The 16,302-nt window shown below is 44.3% G+C and overlaps 1 protein-coding gene across 2 annotated transcripts in view; it reads right to left on the bottom strand.

The window, feature by feature from the left end:
* The window catches only part of PAX7 (paired box 7), a 122,870-nt gene that overhangs the window by 36,494 nt on the left and 70,074 nt on the right, over window positions 1-16,302 (bottom strand). For both annotated transcript variants that reach the window (XM_066606348.1, XM_066606349.1), the window contains exons 6-7: window positions 11,449-11,614; window positions 11,164-11,360 (exon numbers count right to left, since the gene is read on the bottom strand). In XM_066606348.1, coding sequence (XP_066462445.1) covers window positions 11,164-11,360; window positions 11,449-11,614 — 363 coding nt within the window. The remainder of the gene's footprint in view (window positions 1-11,163; window positions 11,361-11,448; window positions 11,615-16,302) is intronic.

Below are 16,302 nucleotides of genomic sequence, written 5' to 3'. Positions count from 1 at the left end.
ACAGTTCGTGTCAGCGAAAAAACAAGAATACATGCCTTCAATGCGTGCTGCGGGGCTTCCGTGTGGACACCAATAATGGATCCTGCAATAGGAAGCCTGTCATGTGCAGCCGGCCAAAGGTAGATCTTACAGGCCACACATTTATGTAGACTTGGTGTAGTTTGCATCTACTTACAAATATGCCGATGTATGTACTGCTGGAGCCTGGAGCATTGTAGTCCAAAGCACAGGGCCATATCTGCTTGTACACAGGTAAGATGCAGTCATGCTGTGACACAACTGGATGATATGGCCCTGTGACGATGCTCCAGGGGATCAGAAGACAAACCAATCAGGCTACCCTACTGCTGTGGAACACTTGTGTGCCCTACATCACCTCCTGCCCAACTGGGCCGTCCTCTCCACTTCAGAGCGGAGTTCTGCTATACACACACAGTCACCTAATCGCCTCTCCACACAACATGCAGCTACGTGCATTCCACAACATAAAGGTAGACATAAGTGTGAAACCAACTGACCCAGATATGTTGGGAAAATACTTTGCACTTGTTTTTTTTTGCAAAATGGCCAGGTTTTATCAGTATACCATTGTGGTAAATGGTGGTCAAAATATACAGATATAGCAATCGTTAACATTACCATTGTATTGGAGTAACTCAATTTACAGCATTGCAGTGTATTGTAATTAAAGGGGTTGCTTGATGATTTTTATTTATTTATAAGCACACAGGTGTTAAAATAAAAGCAGCCGTACTCACCTGTCCGCTGCCCACGATCCAGGGCTGCAGCCCCTTCCGGTCTTTGTGGTGGAACGGAAACCACCTAACTACTACAGCCAATCAGGTGTCATTCTGGCATCACTACCCAGATTCTGGGAGCCACGATGCCAGGGGAACGGCAGCCGACCACTGTGGCCTCCGACTGGCTGCAGCTGTCCACAACAAAGACCAGGAAGACCATGAGGCTGCAGTGCTGGATGGCCAGGGCAGAGGACAAGTAATTACCTCTGGTTTTGCTCCTGTACCAACCGGACTGCCCCTTTAATTAGCCTCTCCAGGAAAAGTTTTTAAATTGCTTGCCTGTTATGCAACTAACACAAAGGGCCTCATTTATCAAAACTGTCTAAAAGAGAAACCGACTTTATTGCCCACAGCAACCAATCACAACGTAGCTTTAATTTCTGATACAGATCTGGCAAGATAAAAGCTTCACTGTGATTGGTTGCTTTTGGCATAAAGATAGTTTCTCTTTTAGACAGTTTTGATAAATGAGTTCCAAAATGTTTACTATAGTAGATAGTATACTTACCCAACGCTTTATTGAGGAGAGACGTAACCATTCTGGTCCTTTGTTGTCCCACATGACCTGCATTGTGACTAGTTGTGTCTGCATCAATGTATGCTGTGTAGACCGAAAGTCTTTTTTCTCTGTTCATGCCTATGCGAGCTGCAATGTAAGTCTCAGGAATAGAGAAAGTGATTTCCGATCTGCTATAGGATTCTGCCCGACATAGCACAAGTCACATGGGTCAATGGGGGACCAGGCTGGTGGGGGTCTCATCACTTGCACACTGCGGAAATGCTAAAAACTTACCTCCAGAGTGGTTGTTTAAGTTATCACAACCCTATACTTGTCCGTCTCAGGTCCCGGCAACTCCAGCACCATATCTCTGTCTGTCAGTCTGTTGATGGGATGTGACAGGCTGCTGCAGCAATCACAGACTCCAGCGGTTGACCATTGAGGTCTGTGATTGGCTGCAGCAGCCTGTGACGTTTCATTGACTCTACAGCTTGTAAACAGAGCCTGTAGGGTAAACAGAAATGTAGCGCTGGGGTTGTAGACCTGGCGTGGGCGAGGGTAGGGTCTTTTGTTATTTTTGTGCATGGACAGCTTAAAAAAAAATATTTATATTATCCCAGTAACCCCTTTAGCATCTGCTAGATCAGTACATAATCACTCGGTACGACCACTAAGAGCAAAGGAAAGCTGCATCCACTCTATGGACAGCCAAGGGTGACAATACAAGATGGCACACATACTTCATATTCTGCGCTATTTTCCAGCATGGCTTTATACATCTAGATTTACACGTGTGCATGCGTGTATAATAGACACTAATCCGAGATGTAGTATGGGAGGGACATTGAATAACAGTTGCAATAATTCCATCCCCCCCACCATATATACATTTGTAGTTTGTGTGCATTAAACGCCTTGGGAACTCATACGCTCCGAGGTACATATGTTGTGTTCTGCCAGCAGTCAGCCATGTTGGACGGCGGGTCCTTACATGTCTGTATTTCTGCTACTTCTGAGCCATGAGGCTAGTGAAAAGGCGGCCACAGGGAGCTTAGAGATACAGCTTCCGTGTATCATTCCCATACAACATGTCTTGGCTGCCGCCTCTCGTTTAAAGAGACTCTCCTTCATATAGAAACGGAGAGGAGGTATTAAATAAAAAAAAATCCCAGGAAGAAAGAGGCTCCCTTATCTCTGGGAGACAGTTGTCAGGAATCACTTTGGCTGAATCGTTTTGTCTCCATGCTGCTTTGCTGTCAAGCCGGCCTCAGGACATGGATCAAAGGAGAGAGACGAGCTCTGCTGACGCTACTGATCCCCTCAGTTCAGAAGAAGCAAGCGACAGAGAGGCTGTGCTCCACATCAAATACTAGCGAGGGAAAGTGATAGGGATGGCGGGAGGGAACAGGGGGATGCGCAGGGAGGCAGATAACAGGAGTATGCCCAACGCTCTGGCGGCTCACACTCACAAACTTTTCATTGGACCCATTAACCCACTTTTCCTTCCCGCATTGCCGTCGTTTACAACTTTTTGTGATGTTGAAGGGTTAAAATATTCATCTTCCAGTGAAGCCAAATTTATGCTTTTAGAATAGAACGTCTTAAATATATATTTAAGGAATTCCACACAAACTTACACAATCTGACATTGAGCCCCCAGTGGACAGGTTTGCCCTCTCAATGGACAGTCAAGTGTTACAATAAGTTTCTGTGCCGCAGTTTGTTTGCCCTTTTCTGTTACTTTCCAACGGCTTTTGTTGTATTTAGGATAAGATAACAACATTTTATGGTTTAACCCCTTAGTGACATCCGCTTTACATGTATGGCGGTTGTGCACAGGGATTGTATGGACAGGCTTGAGCGGCATCTACTATCGAAGGTAGCTCCAAATGCAGTTGTTAACTATTTAAATGCTGCTGTGAATACTGACAGCGATATTTAAATGTCGCGATCACCATTTAACACCCCCCCCCCCGCCCACAATGAGATCGCAGAGTGCCATTTGGGTGTCATGGCGGCCTTGGGCCTTGTGAAGGCCCCCAGGGCTGTCGTGTGTATTTTACAGATTGCAGGGGTTTTCCTTGCGAATACTACTGATGACCTATCCTCATGTCATTAAAATCTTATTAAAATCAATGACATCTGCACCTGCAGTTCTAATCACTGGCCACTACACGGGGGGCAGAGTGAACTGCTTCCGCTCCAGCCCCTGACAGTGGACTCCCAATCAGCTGATCAGCCAGGGTCCCGAGCGGCAGGCCCAAGACAAATCAAATATTGACCTATCCTGAGGATAGGTCATCAATAGTATTTGCGTGGAAAACATATTTGATATTGCCATGGCCACGAAAGTCCAATACTGTATACAAAAATAATGCATTATTCATCCTGCACAACGCCAGAATTGCACTTTTTGGTCATCCCATAAAAAAAATGCAATAAAAATGATCAAAAAGTTTCATGTACCCCAAAATGTTATCAATAGAGCCTGCAGGTTTCCCCAATAAAACAAGTCCTCACACAACCCCGTTGACGTAAAAATAAAAAAGTGATGGTGGTCGGAGCGCCACGAGAAAGCAAATGTAAGAGAACGTATCTGTTTTATTTATTTTTTAAATAGTATAGCAAAAGAGAAAAGCTACTCTGGTATCATTGTGATAATACTGACCCGCAGAATGGAGCAATTGCTTTTTTTTACTCATTTCACTTTACTTAGAAAGTTTTAAAAGTTTTTCAGTGTGATATATGGTACATTAAATAGTACAACTGATAATTGGGGGTGAGACGAGGACATGCAAGGTGCACCGTCTCCGCAGGTCGGGCAGAACACGGACGGGCTTCTGTACTCTGTCTGATGTGAGCTGCGCCTGTGATCCATGAGTGCAACTTACAGTATGAGTGTCTAAATGAGGCCAACAGTGGATCCAGCAGCAGCCGAAGTATCAGGCTGGGTTCCCATATAACAGTTGTTATATGACATTTTTGGACACATTTGCACTGGTCCGGCATCCATAAAAACCGTGCATGGAACATATTTCTTTCTGGCATAGGGAGACATCCGGTATCAAAGCCAATGCGCTAGATTCCAGGAACGATTCCACAGAAAGGTATGGGATCAGTTCTGCATCAGTTTCTCTTTGACATTTTCATTACAACGCCAAGACTGCCAGATACATGGGGACCAGCCTTAGAGTGGCTGATGGGCTCGATGTAGTCAGAGATAGTATGAAGTCGGACTACAAGTGTCTTTAGTGTATATCTGGGATGTGTCAGGGAGCTGCGCCAATGTGTGAGGAAGAACTTACAGATAATTGTTGATCCAGACCGCAGTATTACATGAAAATGCGTAGATTTCTTCTGGTTCCCATAATCATATTTCATAAGAATGTATTTCTCTGATTTACAATGTACTTCTAGTTGGGCTCCCAGTTGCAGAATATATTTAATAATCGTTGAACTATCCCAATACTGTAGCTGCAGGATCTGCCCATACTGCAGACTGGGGGTTAGGGTGCCTTCACACTTGTGAGAAAATCACGCGTTTTTTGAGCGATGTGAGAGTGAGTGTAAACGCAGAATTATGAAACCAATGATTTTCAATGGTTTCCATCACATTTGCGCCCTATCTTTCTGCATTTAGCATTTTTTCATCTCCCGTGTTTCCCCATGGCGCCTCCTTTTTATCGCATCGCTAAGCATGAACTTGTGATTTTCATGCGATGCAATTCGTTTTTTACATTAGAAAGTTCTATAGCTTTTGCATTTAAAAATTGACGCAAAATCGCGTTAAAAAACGTGCAAGAAAATCGCATGTGGCATCAATGTTGTTGCGAGAAAAAGCAGCGCTGACGCTCAAAAATTGTGGGAAAAAAGTCGCGATTTGCCAGGATTTTCTCACAGCGGGATCACGATCGCCAGTGTGCAGGAGCCTTTATAGTAAAGTCTGCCCTGCATGCAGAGTATGGACTATTGCAGAATGATGCAAGGAAGCCAAAAACAAGACTACATTCTTAGCAACTCCTTCCAGCAACTAAAGGGGCAGCCCCAAGAGTACCTTAGGGTACGTTCACACGCAACTGATATGCTGCAGCAACTCCACGCCAAACTCCATGTCAAAAATCGTGCCAAATTTTCTGTGCGGACCGTCCACACAAAAAAACTGCGCCATTTACAGGAACAGCAAAGTGGTTGAGATTTTGAACATCTCATGCTGAGGAAAAAATCTCCTACGGAAATACAAATGCGGTGCAATTTAAATTCGCAGTATGTCAATTCTAGATTTTTATGCGGGTTTCCCCCTTTTCAAATGAGGGGGTGAATTCTGCACGAAATTCTCAGTCAAAAAAACACGTAAAAATACACAGCAAGTGGTGCGGAGTTTGCGCTGCGGATCAGCTGTGGACGAACCCCAAATGGTGCAGATTTTGATGCAGATTTTTTCTGCAGCATGTGTGAACATACCCTAATAGTATTATGTCATGTAATTACTGTTCACACTACTTGCCAACTTAGGCTACATGCACGCGGTCCGGACATAGCGCCCACCAATGGCTGTTAGCACGTGGGCTTATTTTTACTCGGACAAATAGTCATATTTTTGTCTAATTTTCTGAAGAAAATAGCGCATGTCAGGGTGCGGCCTCCCACACGTCGGACAGCAGACTTATGGGATGGCCGTTTTCTGACCGATCCGAGTTACGCCCGACAATCTTTTTATTCGCCCGTGTGCCAGCGCCCTCATCCTGTACAACCTGAAACTCCACTCCCACCTTCTCTGAACTAATCCTTGTACAGACGAGCCGGAGGACGCGGAATCCCATCTGTAGTTAATGACCGCAAACAGTAATCAACACTTCTCCTAGAAACAAACTCCGGACCCGATAAATGATATTCTTTCCATCCTTTTACAGTTTTTCTAAGTGAGCAACAAAACCAGCCAGAAATCTTCCCTCTCTGGGGACACCAGGAAATCCCAGCTCCGGCCTCGGAAAATAGAGAGGTTTTCTGTTTTTCTCATGTGTAAAGGAATGCGCAGCTCTTAATACCCTGACAGACGGCAGCAGGTGGCTTCCCATCGCCCGACATCCCGGATTCCTCATTGTGATGTAAGTGCAGAGTTCATACCCTACTAGTAAAATACTGGACAGATGCCCACATCCTGGTATAGAAAACAGTGCCGCCACGTATCACCCATGGCACGCATACAATCCTCCGTCTGTCCGCTATCAGCGCAGATAGACACGTTCCGACCCTCTTGGACTTTATTCCTTCATGTGAAATGCTGGATGTAGCAATAAAATAAGTAAAACCTAATTAACGTATCGAAGCTTTCTGCTCCCACAGTTGTACATCTGTATAACACCAACCCGCTTCCGTGCCTAGAACATTAGTCTGATGTGTAACGAAGTCCGGTCATGGTGATACAATGTTTATTTTGTTTTTTTATGTACGTCTTTAATGGCGTTTCTGGCGTTTTAGTAAGAAAAAAAGCAAGAAAATCGCAAGAGCTTTCTTGAGGATGCCTTATTTTTCTTAAAGTTTTTTTTCCGTCGTTACTTTTGGCCGCCTATAGGGTTTCATTTAGCGTTTTTTTTTTTTCAACAAGGAAACCTATAGAAAAAAAAGTTGGAAAAAAACGCCAGACCCAGAGAACGTTGTGATTATAAAAAAAGACGCCACTGACACAAAAAACAAAAAAACGCACCAAAAGTGAGAAAAGAACACCATAGGGGGAATTTAGCATTGCAACAATGGAATAAAAAATAGAAAAGTCACAAGCTTCATTTGCTCAAAAAGACTTTTTCGACTTTACGCCAGTTCTGAAAAAAGGCGGTGTGGATTCTTGGGATGGGGCATTGGCGCTCTGACCCAGCAGATTCAAATTGATAGCTGCCATAGATTTCTCCTTGGGGGTACAGATGGCCCAAGGTAAACGTAATTTATTTTCGGCGCATCTTGTATCTGCAGGAATATCTGCGTTTGCAATACCAGTGTTAATAATCCCCCCTGTAGGGCTTTTCATATTTTACTATAGGCATACAACAGCATGTCGTGCTGCAAAGAAAAAGTGACAAAAAACACGTGCAGACAAAAGATCTGCGTTTAAAAAAAAAAAAAAGACTGTGTGACACCAGGCGTACTGCTGCACAAAACCAGTCTAACACTTGCACTGCTGCAGGCATGCTTTCAAAAGTAAAAAAAAATACCCTATTCTACTAGTGGACAAGACGGAGCGCCTTCAGCTTCAGAGAAGTGACTCTGTTTTATCACAGGCACTCAGAACAGCCCCTCGTGTTCCTCTGCCCTGCCGTCCTTGTCTGGGCGCCGGCGTGTTATCCACACAGAGCAGCCGGCGAGTAGCAGGGAGCAGGGCTCACTTACAGAGAGGGAAAATCCTTAATGCTCGCTCCCTCAGCCTCTGTAATACTAGGATGTCGCCAATCTGCTTTGAGGGATGGAAAGATTAAGAAGAATAAAAAAATTGCAATAAAATATGTGTGAACGAGGGGGTAATTGTGGACAAATGCAGCATTGAAATTCATTTTTCAGCTCTTTTACACACCATTTCAATCTTATTTTCTGCTTGTTAATGAGATCTTGTTGGTCGAGGGTGGGCCGAGCTGCCCAATATCGCTGGGTAATTGCACATAATTTTCTCTTTACCAATGATTTGCATCAGTTTTTTTTTTTCTAATTTTGTAGTATTTAACATCCCTTGCAGTTCCCCTCCCGCGCCCAGCAAGTCTCATTTTAAATGCCTATTATAAGCACAGCGCCTTGGAAAAAGAAAAGAAGCAGGGCGCGATAGGAAGCAAGGGGGAGCGCATAGAAGAGCACCACGTGACGACTGCCGAGCGCACAACCGCATCCAGGTTACAACACCACAAATACCCTGTGAAATCGTAATGCTAATGTTCCAGAATTTGCGGACGACTCCCTCTTCCTATATAAAGACAATTACATTCGTGTTTAACACAGGCAGGACAAACATAAAATCCGGTAATGGCTGTTACGTGCGCTGTCAACCACTGGAAATCACGCTTAATATATTAATGGATTAAGCTCTTTATGTCACAACTTCAGCTCTTTGCCATGACTAAGTGTGAGCGCTGTGGGCTGGGATACCGTCCATCAGAAGGGTTTGGAGATTAGGACAAAGCCCATGTTTCTGTAAATCTGAAATGAGCGAGAGCGCAGAGCCGCCGTGTTTGCCGCAAATTTTATAAATTACATCGGCGGCTTAAAAGGGTTGTTATTTCATCAGGAGCGACGGCATTTACAGAAGGGCCAGGCCACAAAAATAGTGCTGCGCTATGTATATCCTGTTACGTTAACAACCTCCATTGTTGTCCACATGATACATTGTTAATCGCCGGAGAATACGCTCTCACCAGGCATGTCGCAATCCGAGTTTTAACCCTGCTTTACTCTTGTGTGGCCGATATGCCACACAGTGCTGGCAATTAACTACACTAGATTAAATGCATGTCATTGTAGATCAAGATAATGAGATATTGGATATCTAGAATATTTTCCAGGAAAAAAGGAAAAAATGTAATTTTCTGTTCTTTAATGAGTGTGGAACGCTCGGCCTTAACTCCTGTTAGTCCCTGACATATTCCGGCACTCAGTGTCTCCTACTAGCAATAGTCCCCACCATGTTTATTACTCCCCACTGTGCTCGATATCTTCCACTCCTAGAGGGTTCGGTATCAGCGCAATATGCAGGGCTTCTTATTATTTTCTATTCCTTGCAGTCTCCACCATACTGAAGGCCCCCCGTAGTGCCCAATATATCCCACTCTCTGCAGTCCCCAACATATGCAGTGCTCAATAGGTTTCCCTTTCTGCACTCTCATATCTCAGGCTCCCTACAGTGCTCAATATTTTCCTATTATTTTGTATCTTACGCCAGATATTCCAGACCTAGAAACACATCACCTTGCATATTCCATCAACGTCCGCTGATAAAATGACCCACGCAAAGACCTGAGCCTATAAGTATGGCATTTCTCGGTACGCACTTAGCCTTAACTTCAGACAGTGTTTAATACCAAGTGCAGATCAGCATATACTCTCAGTATACTACGCTCAGCATTAGACTCACTGGGGAAAAGAACTGATGTAGCAAAGTTACATGGATTGGGGCACTTAACTTTTTCAGTTGCTATTGTTGTGTTAAGATGACTTTTTGCAGCAAGTTATCAGCGTTGATCAGTTATCAAGCTACATCTGTATGACCGCCATGTTCAAAACTAATCACACCATCTATATAACTATGACCAATAGCAGAGATGTAGCAAAAAACAATACAAAACTGCACTCAGGGGTCAATGGCAACATGTCTGATAGTGATATTATGAATCTCAGGACAAATTACTTTGGTAAAAGGGGCAGAAATGTATAAAGACGTTATGGAGCCCCATAGTTAAACTTGAAGTTAGACATTTTTAATATATGTTCTATTAGACAACATTTATAATATGGCGGGCAGCTTAGCCCTAATATACCTACGGATATTGCAGTCACCATATAATAGTCAGATACCAGCTCTCTACACAGTGACAGTGATTACAGCTGATGTTTCCTCTGGTGATGTCTCTCGTAAGGTAATACTGCCTCCTTTTGTAACCATTGGCCAGTAATAATACCCCCTTTTCCCCCCATTTGGTCATATTGCCTCCTTTTGCCATTAATACTAGCCCTTTTTGCACTAATTGTTAATAATGCCCCCTTTTGTACCCATTCGCAAGTAATTCTGACCCCTTTTGCCCCAGTTGATAATAATGTCTCCTTCAGTCTCATCAGGTAGAAATCCTCTCTTTTGCCAGTAATAATGCCCCATTTGGCTCCCATTCAGTAATACTGCCTCCTTTTGCTTCCATTTGCCAGTAATATTCCTCTCTTTTGCCCCAGTCATTAATAATGCCCTCTTTGTCCTCCATCTGCAAGTAGTAATTCCCCTTTTGCCCCCATTAGCCTGTAATACTGTCCTTCACATGTAATGTACTCACCGTCCTTTGCCGCTCCCCCGGCTGCTGTAGTCGGCACCATTTAGTTCATGTGCCCCGCTGACGTCCCGCTTATGTGATCATGTGACAAATACATAGTCTCTGCAGACATTCCTGACCTCACTAGTACTGAAGCCGGGGATTCCCTGCAGCGATCACGTGTCCTGGGTCATCAGGATCACTCAACTAGGAGGTCAGGGGACACTAGAACTAAACTCTGCCGACTGCAGCAGCCGAGGGAACGACAAAGGACGGTGACTACACTCAGTTTTTTTTATACTAGTGTGAGGGGCCAGGATTTGTACACTGGTAGGCCTTTTTAAAAAATCGATTGTTCGGACTCCTAGCTAGTTTTTTAGTTTTTTTGCTATACCATCTACTGTACCAAAACCAGAAGGGTCCTGTGGGATACACTAGCATGCTCCCGAATGGATGGGGGACTGTGACCGCTGTTGTTTGCTTGAACTATGATGGAAGTCTCGGTATAACAATGAACCCATTTTGGGCTATCACCTGAACAGAGACGTAACGTGCAGCCTCTGGGCCCCAATGCAAAACCTGTAACAGGACCCCCAACTGTAATTCTTTATTCATAGTACTGGTCTCTCTATACAGAGAAGTGAGGCCAAATGGGCCCCCTAAGGCTCCTGGGCCCGAGTACAACTGCATCCCGTATAGTTACGCCCATGCACCCGAATACCCCATAAGTCCATTCATAGCAATAGGGTTGTCTATTCCTGAACACACGCAAGCTGGGAACTAGAGAAAGCAAGTGCCCCAGTTTATTATACCGGTATGATATCATTTCACGATGGATTCACATAATGCATACAACAGGGTCTTTGCTGCTTACCTGTGGGGAGAGGCCATTACCGACTGGGTTCATGTGGTTGGAAGGTCCTCCGGGGTTGATGAAGCTGTCAGAGTAGGTTGAGAAGCTGTGCCTTGCCCCATAAGCAGCTCCAGAGTCTGCAGTTGCCGCTGATAAACCTCCTTGATGCATTGATGAAGGGGGAAGAGGTTGAGGTCGATGGACTGTGCTGCCGCCATCTATCAATGGTGATACATAAGCCTTATGTTATATTCTCTATGTGATGTAAGACAAAACAAGACAAGGAAAGAACCCAAAGATCCCGACCTTGAGAGAGGCTGGCCGTTGGGTATGACGTCTCAGAGAGCTGGTATGGAGGCAATGCTGGCATTCCTGTGGGAGGAAAACCACCAGGCAGTAAGTGGTTAAATGCTGCCAGTTGATTGGCTCCTGCCTGTTTGCGCCACCTGGCTCTTCGGTTACTGAACCAGACCTGTATAGGGGAGAGGTAAAGCTTGTTCTGAACTATTGATCACCATTTGACTGTGCAAAACACATTCATTTTGATAAAAACATAAAACTGCCTCTTGACTTCTACTTCATGGGCTCTAGATTAGCAGGATAATAGGCTGAACTAGATGGACGTAGATTGTTTTCAACCTTACAAACAACAGATCCAGCAAACTTCAATTTAATTTATGTTCTGATAACTTAACTAGAATGTACCTGCAACAAGTAACAAAGTCAGCAATTCCACCAAAGACATTAAATGTGACGGTGCACCGCGGCCGTGGCTGCAACAAGTACAGTAACAGAGACACAGGCTTCAGCACTCATTTAATATCTGAAGGGAACTGCACAACTTCAGTTCATACTAACCACATGAAAATGCAAGCTCCTTGGCCCACATTTTAATATCTTTAGAGCTAGGAACCCATCCAGTAAGGTTCGCCTGGACGTGGTTTAGGACCGCATGTTTGGCTCACAATGTACGCTAAGAGCCCTGTGATTTTATGCAATTGATATAAAGTAAAGTTGTGCAATTTTATTGAGATATTAAATGTGAACGAGCGCTGAAGCACGCTGATCTGTTAACTACGGTGCACTGCAGTGCTGTAAATGGAGTTATGACGATGCAGTTATACAAATGGCGACTTCATTACTGTGCAAATTCAAGCTTCAGTTTACCTAAACATGGCATAAATATTTGAGTTCCCAGCACTATTTTACTGAACTGGTCATTGCAAAAACTCATACGCCGACGTTTAGACTTAAAGGGGTTGTCCCACGATCTGAGGATTTCTCCCAAATGATTGTTGCCTAACAACATGCTACAATAGATAGAACTCAATGTATCGTCTCTCCGCATTACACACATTAAGCTCCTCTTTCTCTATTCTTTGTAGCTTCTCCATGACATCATACTTGGTCCTCCTCTCCTGCTTCTCAGACATATGGCTGGCCTTAGCTACGTGTGACCCGTGTGGTTGCACAGGGAATCAGCTTGGGGCCCGGGGCACCAAGTAGATATAAGTTGGGGGAAATAGCTCACTTTAGGTCCGCCTGGATGTATGATCTTTCCCCGCGTGGCAGCGTCTTGCAGACCTACATGAATCATCCTCCTCCTGGCGCGGTCTCCTCCTCTTTAATATTCCAGGGTGCCTCTGTCAGACCACTGATATCCCCACAGCAAAGTCCTGCTGCTGTATTTGTTATGAGCTTGGTTATGGTGCCCTTTTTATGTACTCAGCTTGGTTCTGGCCTTGCATCTATGTACTGAGGTTGCTTCAGGTGCTGTATTTATGTACTGAGCTTGGTTCCAGTGCTGTATTTATGTTATGACAGTATTCATTCTCTGGGCTGTTCTGGTGTGGGTATGCTGATATCTTGCTGCTACCTACAGAAGCCAACCAGTGCAATAGATATTGGTTTTTTTTCCTTATAATGCGGAACCCCACAAAAAATTCTGCACAGGATGTCATCTACCCTAAGGCCAACACTGCTCAGACGTGACACCTTCTAAATACTTCATTTCCCAGCATGTTCTCTGAGTTCCAATATTATTTGCCCCCCTCTGCATAAATTTACATAATGGCAACGTTCCCATTACTTACTTTGTAAAACTTTAGTAATCACTACCTAACTACTGTTAGGAGCCACCCACCGCTGGAGCAGGGACAACTGTGCACAATTTCTCCAATAGGGAAGGGACTTGTTATTTATATAGCCCCAACTTATTCCACAGCGCTTTCAGGTAATTTATTTATTTTACCGACCTCAGAGCCAGCTACCTGAACCATGCGAGAGCTTAGGACTGCTGCCTTAACATTGTGCGCCACACGAGGCCCTCTAATCAATAGAAAGCATAGTACATATGGGAGAGAATCCGCGCATGCTCGCCCTACACTGAAGCTGAGGAGACTGCACATGCACTCTTCTCCTTCTCTAGGAGTCCAGGACATAGCATAGGGGTGAATAGGAATGATTCTATGCATGCTTGACCGGCTGGCCCTGAACTACCAAAGGACGTCCCAGGGACAACCTATGGCTGAATGTACCTGCCCAGATAAATGAATTGAGTCATGAAACACAATGAGCCACCAATGTGATGTTGGACACAACCCCTTTAAGTTCTCCTGCCGTCTTACTTGTGTTAAAGGTTGTATTGCAGTACAAGGTAATAGCGACCTGTGAATGGTTACGAATTTCTGATGCCATGGGCAAGTTGTACTTTTCCTGCTGTGTTGTAGCAGAGGACATTGCAGTGGGGTGGTCGGTGGAAATCTGATGGGAACACTCTTCAGCTGCCAGGATGTTAGCGTGAGGAATGGGACAGGAATGCGCCAAACAGCTGCTGTGGGAACACTGGCAGGTTTACTGTACGGGCTGCCAGAGGCCGGGGGTAATCTGCTCATGTGGTATAGAAATATCCAAGGCGATCTTCCCAGAATCCCAGCTGAGTGGGTGATTTCACTTCACAGACCCCTCTGTTTGACCTCTGCACTCTGGTGGTCTGCAGTGTTCCTGCCAAGTGTGTTGGTGAAGCCATGGAGTACATTACCACCATAACAACACCAGAGTATCCGATTATCTCACATGCCAACTATTCCAAGTAGACAGTTAGCACATAAGACAACTATTACTCGTCTTTTCACTCTGCTCATAACTAACTTTTACACTGCGGATACTTTACATACAATATTGCAGTTTCTCTCCAAACCTGTAACCTAATCCTTACACTTCTAACTACATTTCACTGTACCCTCCGCTCAATCTCTGCCCTCCCCGTCCCCTAGAGACCCTATTATATGCACAAATCTGTTCGCACCCTTCATCTTTTGAATCTTTGTGTATACATTTGACCTAAAGTTGCATTGTCCAGTACAGTTCTTGTCAAAGAGTTCCCACAAGTCTTCTCAGCTCTGTCGCCCCATATTGTGAGCACCTGTTCTATGTATAGTCTATGTATTATACTCACGGAATTCAGTATGCTTATTTTTTAAAGAAATTTCATATATTTGCAGTATGATTCATATCCATTTCACTTACATGTGTACCTGCATTTTTTGGACAAAATAAGCTGTCATGTGTGTACAAAAGGGATAACACTGTATCTAGCCAATACAGGACTTGTATCCTGCATCTATCACCCATTTTGTCTCTTCAGGCTTTATCTCTAATTTTTAATCTTCCTGAGCTGGTGGGTGTAGACTGCTGCTATGATGTCTCCAGAGACTGCACACATAGGAGAGCAGGATCTCTTCTCCATCTCTGAGCTGGTGGGTGTAGACTGCTGCTATGGTGTCTCCATACACTGTACACATAGGAGAGCAGGATCTCTTCTCTATCTCTGAGTTGGTGGGTGTAGACTGCTGCTATGATGTCTCCATACACTGTACACATAGTAGAACAGGATCTCTTCTCTATCTCTAAGCTGGTGGGTGTAGACTGCTGCTATGATGTCTCCATACACTGTACACATAGGAGAGCAGGATCTCTTCTCTATCTCTGAGTTGGTGGGTGTAGACTGCTGCTATGATGTCTCCATACACTGTACACATAGTAGAACAGGATCTCTTCTCTATCTCTAAGCTGGTGGGTGTAGACTGCTGCTATGATGTCTCCATACACTGTACACATAGGAGAGCAGGATCTCTTCTCTTTCTCTCTGAGCTGGTGGGTGTAGTCTGCTGCTATGATGTCTCCATACACTGTACACATAGGAGAGCAGGATCTCTTCTCTTTCTCTCTGAGCTGGTGGGTGTAGACTGCTGCTATGATGTCTGTATAGACTACACACGTAGGAGAGCAAGATCTCCTCTCTATCTCTGAGTTGGACAGTGCAGACTGCTGCTATGATGTCTCCATACACTACATACGTAGGAGAGTAGGATCTCTTCTCTTTTCCTAAGCTGGACAGTGTAGACTGCTGTAATGATGTATTCATACACTTCACATGTGGGAGAGCAGGATCTCTTCTCTATCTCTGAGCTGTATGGTGTAGACTGCTGTAATGATGTCTCCATACACTGTACACATAGGAGAGCAGGATCTCTTTTTCTCTCTCTCTGAGCTAGTAGGTGTAGACTAACTGCTTTGATGCCTCCATACACTGCACACATAGAGAAGATGAGACCCTCTTCTCTATCTCTCTGTAGAACATCCTCATAAGCATCAGTAACATGGAGGACATTATACAGCTGCATTGAGCAGCGTAGATGTGATATCACTAACTGTAAACACTGTTAACTGCAGCTGTGTCTATTTGAGTCTCTGCTTCTATCTCCCTCTGCAGCAACTTCCTCCTCTCCATAGACTTTTATGGGCAGCTTGAGACAGCATTCCTCTCCGCATTTCCTGTTATGCATCTTGTTATCTCTGTTGCTATACATGGACTTCACATGATGACAGGCAGTGGACACCAAATTAGAAAGAAGTTTACTGTAAGGGTTTCAATCTAAAGGCTTTTTAAAAATTTCCAGCACTGCAAGGGTCCTTTTACACGCTATTTCATTTTTATGCCTGCTTAAACTAAACAACGAATGATAAGAGAACGAACTATTGCTGGCAGCTTTTACACTAAACGATATCATTCAGGTTCACATGATCCAGCGATAAACTGGCAACAAAACCCTTCTAATAGTAAAGTGGATACCACCAGGGCTGCCTGCAATCATACCC

This window comes from Eleutherodactylus coqui, chromosome 6 (genome assembly GCF_035609145.1).
Source record: "Eleutherodactylus coqui strain aEleCoq1 chromosome 6, aEleCoq1.hap1, whole genome shotgun sequence".
NCBI lineage: Eukaryota > Metazoa > Chordata > Amphibia > Anura > Eleutherodactylidae > Eleutherodactylus > Eleutherodactylus coqui.
Note: the sequence above shows the minus strand (reverse complement) of the source record. Positions and strands in the feature narration are given on the sequence as shown.